We start from the raw sequence: 10,796 nt of genomic DNA, 5'->3' as shown, positions 1-10,796 counted from the left end.
CCAAAAAAAAAAAAAAAAAAAAAAAAATGGCACAAAGGATTACGCCCTGCAGACCCTTCAGCCTCATTCTATGCCTAGAACTTAAATTTAGCAACACAAAACCACTTACAATTCTCCACACATACAATGTGGTTTCTTGTCTCTAAGCTTTTGCTTCTTTCTTTTAACCCTCCCTCCCCCCCACCATTGACTAACCAATGCTTACTCTCCTTTGAAGACAAAGCTCAGGGGTCATCTCCTCAAAGACTCCTTTGTAGATGTTCCTTCCATCTCCTCTATTCAGTTGGGTTAGAGATGCCTCATTTGAGTTCCCTTATACTTCATACGATCTCTATTACTGACTCCTACCATACTCTATATCACTTGTGTCTCATGCATCTTTGAAGCCTCAACTTCCCAGCATAGTACTTGGAATATAGTAGGCGCTCAGTTAATGTTTATTAATGCATGAATGGCGAAACCCAAAGTTCTCCATGATCTGTCCCCTGCTTACCTTTCTAACCACCCCCACAAGTCCTCAATATCATGTGTTCCAGTCATACTGAAAGATTTGAAGTGTGTCAAGCACGCAATGCTTTTTCCTGTTTCTATGCCCTTGTAAATACTATTTCTTCTGCCTGAAATGCTTTACCCCATTCCTTGTTCTATTATTATTTTTTAAGATTCAATTCAAACTTCACATGCTTGGCAAGGCCTTTTCTGGTGCATTTTACTGTTCTCCTTAGTACTATAGAGCAATCTGTACATACCTCTATAGTAGCCCTTATTATACCATTTTTATTTATCTGTTGATAACTTTCTCCACCAGCATCTAGCACAGTAGCTGGCATACAGTGGTCAATAGATGCTTGAATTAACGAATGCATGTGTAGAGACATGAGTAAATGAATGGCCAAGGTGATAATGTAAAAAAGGTAAACACTTGAGACAGGGACTTACGATACCTAGTCTTTCAACTATATTACGTTACTTTTATCACTGTGCAAACCTGGATGTACATAACTAATAGGAAGAAGTGGCTTTCTGATAAGTTCATGCAGAAGTACAAATTATGTAGACATAGTTAAGGAGATAGTTGAAAGTGGTTTAAAATTAAATCAGGCTCCAGGATTTAGTTTTAAATTTGTTTCCTAGTGATCGAAAGAAAAGGTCTTAAGTATTCAAAGGAAAAACATTTCCTCTACCGAACAGGTAAGTATTATGATCTAATTAAGAGCTCTTAAAAATGAGAAGAGGGGCTTCCGTGGTGGCGCAGTGGCTGAGAGTCTGCCTGCCGATGCAAAGGACACGGGTTTGTGCCCCGGTCTGGGAAAATCCCACATGCCGCGGAGCGGCTGGTCCCGTGAGCCATGGCCAATGAGCCTGCGCGTCTGGAGCCCGTGCTCTGCAATGGGAGAGGCCACAGCAGTGAGAGGCCCACGTACCACAAAAAAAAAAAAAAAAAAAAATGAGAAGAGTTGTGTTAGGCAAAAACAAAGCCAAAAGTTGTATTTGTTAAGGATTTCACAAAATTTTAAAGTAACTATGACAGTTATGGGAAAGTTGCTTTAAAAAAATTTTAGTGGTAAAATATACATAATATAAAGTTTACCATTTTAACCATTTTAAAGTATACAGGTCAGTGGCATTAAGTACGTTAACATTGTGCAACCATCCACCTGCAGAACTTTTTCCCCAATTGAGTCTATAACCATTAAACAATAACTCCCCATTCCCTACCTCCCCACAGGCCCTGGCAAACACCATTCTACTCTCTGTCTTTATGAATTTGATTGCTCTAGGTACTTCCTGTAAGTGGAATCGTATAATATTTGTCCTTTTGTGACTGGTTTATTTCACTTAGTATAACATCCTTAAAGTTCATCCATGCTGTAACATGTGTCAGGATTTCCTTCCTTTTTAAGGCTTAATAATATTCCATTGTAAGTATATACCACATTTTGTTTATCCACTTATCTGTCAATGGACACTTAGTTTGCTTCTACCTTTTGGCTAAGTGAATAATGCTGCTATGAATGTGGGTGTACAAATATCTGTTTGAGTTCCTGCTTTCACTTATTTTGGGTATATACCTAGAATTCGAATTGCTGGATCACATAATAATTCTATGTTCAATTTTTTTGAGAATTGTCATACTGTTTTCCACAGTGGCAACACCATTTTACATCCTCAACCAGCTATACACAGGGTTCCCACTTTCTCCACATCCTGGCCAACATATGTTATTTTCTGTTTTTGTTTTGTTTTTATCATAGCCATCCAAATGGGTGTGAAGTTTAAAAAAAATTTTTAACCAAAAACACAACTATTGGTTACAACTATTTAATGAATGAAGTGTCCCTACTTTATTCCTACTTTCTACTCCCCCAAAGAAGAGGAAATGCACAAGCAAGCCTTCAAGAACCTCAGAAAGCAGAGAATGAGGTGTCAGCACACACGGTATGTACAGACATGGACACACGAGACTATGTGACTTCAACAGAAATGTTTAAAAATAGTTTGGCCAAATTCGCCCTTATTTCTTTCTCTTTATTTACATTTCCCCCTTCCTTACTGTACACACTTCTTAAAGTTCACATAAGTAAAACATAGGGGAAAAAAACTTAGCAGCTGACTAAACAAGGTATCCAACTATAAAAAGAAAACAGTCAACTCTGTTAAATATAAGAAAACCACTTATTCTGCAACAGCAGCTGCAACAGTTACTTTAGACAGTAATCTGAGAAGGTGCACACTCTCTAGTATGTGTCTCCAGGTATGCAGGATGGTCATAATCCTTTACATTTATTTAACATCTAACACATTAAACATGTTTACATATAGGGAGGAGGGCAGGGCGGGAATTCATGCCTCCATTTCGGGAAACTAAGGTTCAAAGAAGTTAAGGACCAGGCCAAGGATATGTAGTAGGAAAAGGTAAATTCAGAATTCAAGTTTTCTGGGAATTCCCTGGCAGTCCAGTGGTTAAGACTTGACGCTTTCACCACGGTGGCCCAGGATCAATCCCTGGTCAGAGAACTAAGATCCCGCAAGCCATGTGGCGCAGCCAAAATAAAAAAAAAAAAAAAGGAACACAGAATTCAAGTTTTCTGAGTGAGTTCAAAACTTGTGTCCCTACATTTTGATATCCCTCAAAGATACTTGTTTTTCTGTAATTGCCTCCACTGGTTCAAGTCAAGGGTCCTAAATTATATGGCCTGATGGAGTTCCTTGGGGCATCACTGAACTTTTGGGTACTTAGCACAGTAAGTCTGCACGTACACTGTTACTCATCGTATTTCCCAAAGCCTAAAGATATCAGATTAGGACTAAAGAAAATCAGTCATTGAGCCAAAAAGAAATTCAATGAAGAGAGCAGATCTTGAAAGTTCTCATACAAGGAAAAAAACTTGTAACCATGTGTGGTGATGGGTGTGAACTAGACTTACTGTGGTGATCATCTCGTGACATATACATATAGAGTCATTATGTTGTACACCTGAAATTAATACAATATGTTAATTATATCTCCATTAAAAAGAAAGCTAGGTCTTAAAAATTAAATAATATAGAACCAGGCCAAGCTACAAAGTATTAAACCAAGATGATAAAAAATTCTGAATCATAACCAAGCACAGTCATAATAATTTTTGTGAAAGCAAAGGACTTTGTATTACTACTAAATAAAATATTTTATTAAAAAATTTAACAAATCTAGCCTTTCTTGTTTATTTTTTTTTGAAGAAACATTTGTATGTGAGGGTGACAGTAATTGTGCTGTAATAGGGACACTTCGATTATATTATGTTATTTATACATGGGCAAACTAAAATGGAGAATTGAGACAAATAGGACAAATTGTTCCAAATCCACTACTGAAGGAGTGGATTTGAAGGAGAAACTAACTTGGAATTTCAAAAGTGGCCCAAATTGGATGTATCCAGTAACTGGATTTATCTGGATAATTCTGCCATCTGCCAGTTTGTCACAACAGGAGCAAATATTGTTTGAGGGCTTACTACCATGTGAGAGGCATTGTGCTGGTTTCAATGGATTGGTTCACTTGATCTTGCTCCAGACCCTGTAAGATAGAAATTATTACAAGACCTACTTCAGCTCAGGGAAATTATAGTATTTGCCCAAGTTAACCCAGGTAGCAAGTAGTAGAACCAAGATTCCATCTCAAGCCTGTCTTATTCCTAACTCTTAACTACTATGCCCAGTGATAGAAGAACAGTAGAAATGATAAAAATTTGGTAGGCAAGTAAAGTCAGTGGGCTGTTTATCATGATTTTAAAAACCTAGCTGTGAAAAAAACCAAAAACCAAACAAACCTAGCTGCAGAAATAAGCTACGTATAAACTTCAAAGTTTGCTCAGGAAAAATATCTAGTCTCAAAGATGAGAAACCACAGCTCAAAGAAGTCAGGCAGTTTAAAGACCACAAGACAATGGAACACAACTCTTTCAACTCCTGTCTAAAGGCCAAATCGACTTTAACCGTCCAACACCAGTTGTGTCATATTTAAACATTGACTCTATCTGGTCCAGGATGACAACATTCAGTTTCTCCTGTTGCTTTTGTTATTGGATCTGACCCTGTCAGATTTTAAATTCCATTCTTAGAATGGAACCTTAAATCTTTTTCAAAGCAACCTTATATAATAATAAATTCACACAAGCTTAGCAAGTAAGTAGTCATCGTGTGGCAAAACACAGTGGATGGTGGTTTTGTATGCTGTTTGGGGATTGGGTGTTTATCACACAGCAGTGGATTTCACAAATTCCAGGGTTGGGCATATTTCTAGTGGGGGCACGCTCAGCTATCATGAGAAGATGCAGGATTAGATAATCAACAACAAGGAGGAAGTCAGCCAAGTTGCCGCCCAGAAATTATTTACCAGAGCAACTGCTGTTCAGAAATGCTAACAAGCCAGTCTTCCTGGGAGTGGGCCATGCTCAGCTGTAAACCACTCACAGCGTTTTCTCACTAAACTTTGCTCCAGAATCAGGAGCTCTGTGTACTGCAACGGTTTCTCCCTTCCTTGCTTTATCTATTGTCTTCCCCCAAAACTGAACTTACAATTAATATTTGCTATCAAGACGGGGCAGTGGTACCTAATCATGTAGGTATATACCCTAGTTGTTCTGTGCTGAGGGTAAGCAGCCTCCTCCTGTGTGTTTAAATATTTACAGATGCTGAAGCTTAAAGGGTAGTTTAACTTAAACATTCAACCAAAAATAGCCAGTCTTGCAGAACCAACTCTTATGTATAATTTAATATTATTTTATTTCTGAATTCTCTGAGCATCTTGAAAGAGAGAAACCCTTAACTCCTTTTTTATTTACTTGCTCTGAAGTTGATACTTTTAGGTTTTTATGTAACTCTCTTACAACTTCTCTTAAACAGCCTTGTAGCTTCCTTTACAATTAAGAATTACGTATATCTACTTTAGTCTCTCCCTCAATCAGCTACATAAAGGAGGACTTGCCACTTGGAAAGAAAAGACAGAACCCACTCTCCAGTCCTTTTCTCCTGCGGTTTCTCATATTTCCCTTCCCTGTAGTCATTATGGTGAAATGCTTGGTTGCCTCTCACTAAGACAGTAACTTTTTAATCTTCAGTACAAATATCTCAACAAAAGTCTGCAGTAGTAAAAATATGTGAAATGATAAAATAATTACTATTCATAATAGAATTTTATTACATATGTTTCACAAATACTGGTTTTCTTTAAGAGAATCCATGCATACAGCACCCAAATTATTGCAGATTCTCACTTAGTTGGGCATGATTTAATGCTTTTACTATATTTAAAGAGTCTTTCCAACACTAAAAAAAATATCAAGCTAAGTTTAGTCACAGAACAGGGCTCTAAATTCTTATCTGAACTACCTGACTTACCATGTGATGCACTGCACATCACTCTCCCTGTCTCTGCCAACATGGCTGCTAATTAATTGTCCTAACCTTGTGGAGTCACAAAGGGACTAACATGGATGAACGTAAAACACATTCATGGGAACGTCTGAGGGTGAGATTAAAGGAACCAAATTGCTTTATCATTTTTAAATATCATAATAACTATTACTACTAGTAGGCATACAACTACTACCCTCTCATACCTGTAGGATGCTATGAAGTTTACAAAGTGCTTTGATTATGTCTTCTTATTTTATCTTTATGGCTGCTATTTATTCATACTCTCAACAAATAATTTTCAGGGCCTATGGTGCTGTGCATAATTCTTTTTTTTTTTTTTTTTTTTTTTTTTTTAAATGAATTATGGATGCCTTCATGGCTGCTTGTAGTTACAGCTACGGCAATGCTACAATAAATACTACAATATTACAATAAATAAATGAATACTACAGCCGGGTACAGTTTTGTTGTGGGTTTTTTGTTTGTTTGTTTTTGCGGTACGCGGACCTCTGACTCTTGTGGCCTCTCCCGTTGCGGAGCACAGGCTCCGGACGTGCAGGCTCAGCGGCCATGGCTCATGCGCCCAGCTGCTCCACGGCATGTGGGATCTTCCTGGACCGGGGCACGAACCCGTGTCCCCTGCATCGGCAGGCGGACGCTCAAACACTGCGCCACCAGGGGAGCCCCTGTGCATTATTCTTAATGCCAGTTCTACAGGGACTGGAACAGGCTCCGAGATGCTAAGTAACTCGCCCAGGCCTCCGATTGTCCAAGTCTCCTGACCTGTGGTTTTCTAATCCCTTGTCCTTCCATCAAAATGCAACTGCCCTGATTTCCATCAATCCCTCATCACTACACAGTGTGATAAACTAACTTCAACTATGATGTTAATGATAGATAACGGCTTTATGTATTCTGCTTCCCAAATAAGGGCATTTTAACCTAAGCTGTTGGTGCTTCCCAAATAATCACAGCCAAACAGGATGAGTGATGTGACAGGCGAATGGAACAAAGGTATGGTGAGAAGGGAAAGGAGGGGACACAATAGTTTGAGATTCCCCATATTATAGGATGCCTGTAGCTGCCTGACTACTCTGCTCTTAGACCAGGAAGAGACAGGGACGTTTCTACTTCCTGAGTGGGACTAGTGGCAATACGGGAGTCTAACAAAGGGTTGTCACCTCTGCATGTGACAATGTCCTGTGGCCCACTTACCCCCACCATACCTCGGTGCAGCTCCTATAGTCCTCTCAGTCACACTTCTCCAGGACAGCGGCCGTGCCCTTTCACACCCACCCAGAGTGTCCCCTTAGCCAGTGCAGAGCAGAGGGTGAGGCCAACAGACTCAAGCGGTCATTTGATTCAAGCTAAAAAAATCCTTTCCTTCAAATTATCTATGAAATTGCCCCTTTCTTCTGTCTTGCTTGGGAGACAGTTAATGGGAAAATGTCCCTCCCTCTGCACAGTGAACAAATTCATTCACTATTCCTACTCCGAGGCAAATACTGCACTCACGCTCCCCTTCTCTCGCTCTCTGAGTTACCAACCCTCACTTGGCAATATCCTCCTCGACCCCTGGCAGCTCCATTGAGGCACATTCACTATATAGGCACATTCACTATATAGTCACATAAAAGACAAAAGATGAGTCTGGATCAATTTCAGGAAAATTCAGGTTAAAACATGGAAATCCAGGAAAGTCAGAAAATAGGGCTAAATCCCTCAGATTTAGCTGTTCATCTTAGTTGAATTTACCAAACAGTGGTTTGGGTCTGAAACACCAGTTATTCCTCTGATCTAAAGTATAATCTAGCAGCCTGTAATGCTTCCCAAACTCCTTCTCGACATGACAGGGCACACATAGATAATGATAATATTGGTATAGTCCTCTGGGGCAAACAGCTGGAGATTTAGAAACTGATAAAGTCAGAGGCCACCAGCTCCAGGTCGCTCAGGCCACTTCAGGTCCTGCTAGCTCAGACACCAAGAAAGCTAAGGAAACCAACATTGTGGCAACCAGTTAGGAAGCTTAATCCTTGTAAACCATAGCCTAATGTCCTCTTACCAAGGTGCTGTCTCATCTCACCCTCAACTCAGCCAATCCCCTCTGTCTTCCTTCCCAGCCCCACTCCCCCATCAATCAAGACAGCCCTCCCTTTCAGGGAAGCCGCCATTCCCTCTCCCACCCCACCCAAGGCCAACGGCTGTTCATTCCATCAATACCCTTTCTTCATTCTAAGGCGAACTATTCCTAAAGATGAAAATGCCTAAGACCCCGTCCTAAAAGCTCATCTGCATAATCATCTTCAAAAACAAACACGAATTTCTCAAGGAACAGAAATGTCCTCAGCCCCTGTCCTGTTCCCCATGGCATCATTCCCTGCCCCCATGTGCCAAAGCTAGAAGGGTCCCTTCTCTAAGCAGAGCGTTTGACTTGAAAACTACCAGCTTCAGTCACCTCTGGGGCTTGTTTAAAAATGCAGATTTCTAAGCTCCCCCTCCCTTACTAAATCAGAATCCCTGGGGGTAAGGCAGTAATCGACACTTTAAACCAGCCCCCAAGGTGATTTTTCTACACAGTTCCAAACCAGAGGTCGGGGGCCTCTGATTTAATCCAGCTTGCTCTCTTTACAGAGTAGGAAAGTGGGAAACAGGCACAGATGAGGTGAAATGGGCTTGTCCAAGGTCACACTGGCGTTAAGGTGACCAGACCAGGCCGGGAGACCACCTACCCCACTGATTCGCACAGCACCAGCTAGGAAGAGCTCGGAATCTGGATGTGTCCACCACCGACCCCTGCCCCGCAGAGCCGCAGGCCCCCCGCACTCACCCTCTTGTAGATGTCCTCCCTGCTGGCCTCATACTTCTGCTGCATGCGTTCCTCCAGGAAGTAGATGCGCAGCTTGAGGCTGAAGTTCTCCTTCTTGAGGTCATTGAGGTGCTGGGACAGAGTGCGATATCCATTAGACATGGTGGGCAACCCATGGGGAGGAGCACATGCCCAATCGCCCCCTCAGCCCCGGAACGTGGTGCAGCTGCACCGCGGCATGAAGCGAGCCGGCGGCGACGCTGCGAGGCTACGCTACGGCGACATGCCCCTGATGGCTGGCGCTCTCTCCCGCACTTGGGCCTGGGCTCGCTGCTCTGGGTGCTGGAGCGCAGCACGCTTTCCTTTTTTACCTCGGGAGATATCTGCGGAATCCCTGACAGAGGAACATGCTGCGTGAACTCAGACACAAGTGGTGTAACCCGACTCCAAGCTAGGACTCGGCTCTCACCCTCCCTCAGCCTCTCAGGCCCAACTGTAGGCAGTTAACAGTTTCTCAGAAAAGAGAGGGGGCTGACCCTCAGAAGCCTCCAGGAAATGGGGAATGGGAGTAATTCAAGGTGATGGTTGCGTTGCAAGGACACAGAATGGCCCACAAAATGGTGACCACGTATCAAATATCCCCCTTCTGTCAGGTGCAAATCTTAAAGAACGACTAATAGAGGGGTATCTAATTTCCTTGGATGATCTAGAAGCTCACCTCTCATCAGTTCCTTCCCAGTTTTATTCCCTGGACCTTTCCAGCCCTGAGGCAGTTAAAGAAATAGCCTTTATTACCATGCCCCTCCCCCGCTACACACCTGAGCCACCTCCAAAGAAAGGGCCAATCTTCTAGTTCAGTGGAATCTTTGCAAAATCTGTTTACCAGTTACACAAGCTCCAAGAGGCAGGGTCAAAGTTTCCTCCCTCTAAGGGATGAGGGTGAAAAGAGGGTGGGAGGTGATGGAGGGAGGTGTCAGGCTGGAGCCCAGAGATTTTACCCAGTCACTAGTTCTTAACTCCGGCGCCTGCCAAGTGGAGCTAGGCGCTCATTACCAGATCCTGCTCCTAAAGCAATTTAAGATCCTTGAATGACAGCTGCAACGTTGGCAGGAAGTATTATTTATATCACACCACACGGGACATTGAAGGTGACTGGGAGACAACGCCACAGCACAGATACCAAACACAGGTTCTTGGTTGCAGTAATACTAGCTTGAAAAAAAATGAATATTAACATCCAAAGTAAAGGAAACAAAAACTTTATACTTAATTCAAGTATAAGGTTCCTCCCCAACCTACCTGCTCTTCATTCTACTAATTCTTTCTTCACTCTTCATAATAATTCCAATCAACCTCCCTTTTTTGTACACAGCAGGTAGTATGTTGGGCATGAGGAATACAAAGGTACCAAGAGGTAGGTGTGGCCGTAGAGATGTAGGTGCATATGTTTTACACTATAATCCTCCAGGCCTGTGTTATTCAAACATTTTACATTTCACACTGCAATCCAGTGCATGCACACACACACACACACACACACACACACACACAACTGAAGTAAAAGTTCCCCAAAGTAATGTTAACGATCACTATGTAGGATGCACTCTGATATTTCCTATTCCATTTCTCTTTTTGGGGAGTGACCCACTGAATTGATTCCATGACCCACTAATACGTTTTGTCCTAAAGTTTGAAAAATACTGAATCTGTGGGAACCCAGAAGAAAGAGTGATTCATTCTCATTAGGATGGTGAGAGAAAGAAAGCTTCGACTAGGAGTTGCCCTTGCACTTTGCTTTGAAAGACAGAAAAAATTTGAGTGAATAAAGTGGCCTCAGGAGGGCATAATTAGAACTAAGCATTCTCTCAAATAGAGCTGGATTATAAGTAGGCCACACATTTCTTACCTAGACCACTGGTAACTTAAGACAATATATTCTTCATTTTTAAAAAAATGCACACATTTAAAATGCATTTAGCTAATTTCATTAAATCTGTGCTCTTAGAATAAATGAATCTCACCTAGGCTTAATTAGAGACCGTGAGGAAGAGAAAAGTCTGAGGTAAGACTCAAGAAGATCCTTTTC

The 10,796-nt window shown here is 41.6% G+C and overlaps 1 protein-coding gene across 1 annotated transcript in view; it reads right to left on the bottom strand.

Moving 5' to 3' along the window:
• The window catches only part of PDE4DIP (phosphodiesterase 4D interacting protein), a 144,482-nt gene extending 135,610 nt beyond the window's left edge, over positions 1-8,872 (bottom strand). Inside the window, 1 exon segment of the mRNA XM_007457126.1 lies at positions 8,732-8,872. Coding sequence (XP_007457188.1) covers positions 8,732-8,872 — 141 coding nt within the window.
• Between the last annotated feature and the right edge of the window lie 1,924 nt (positions 8,873-10,796).

The sequence above is a fragment of the Lipotes vexillifer genome, unplaced genomic scaffold, assembly GCF_000442215.2.
Source record: "Lipotes vexillifer unplaced genomic scaffold, Lipotes_vexillifer_v1.1 scaffold511, whole genome shotgun sequence".
In the NCBI taxonomy this organism is placed as follows: domain Eukaryota; kingdom Metazoa; phylum Chordata; class Mammalia; order Artiodactyla; family Lipotidae; genus Lipotes; species Lipotes vexillifer.
Note: the sequence above shows the minus strand (reverse complement) of the source record. Positions and strands in the feature narration are given on the sequence as shown.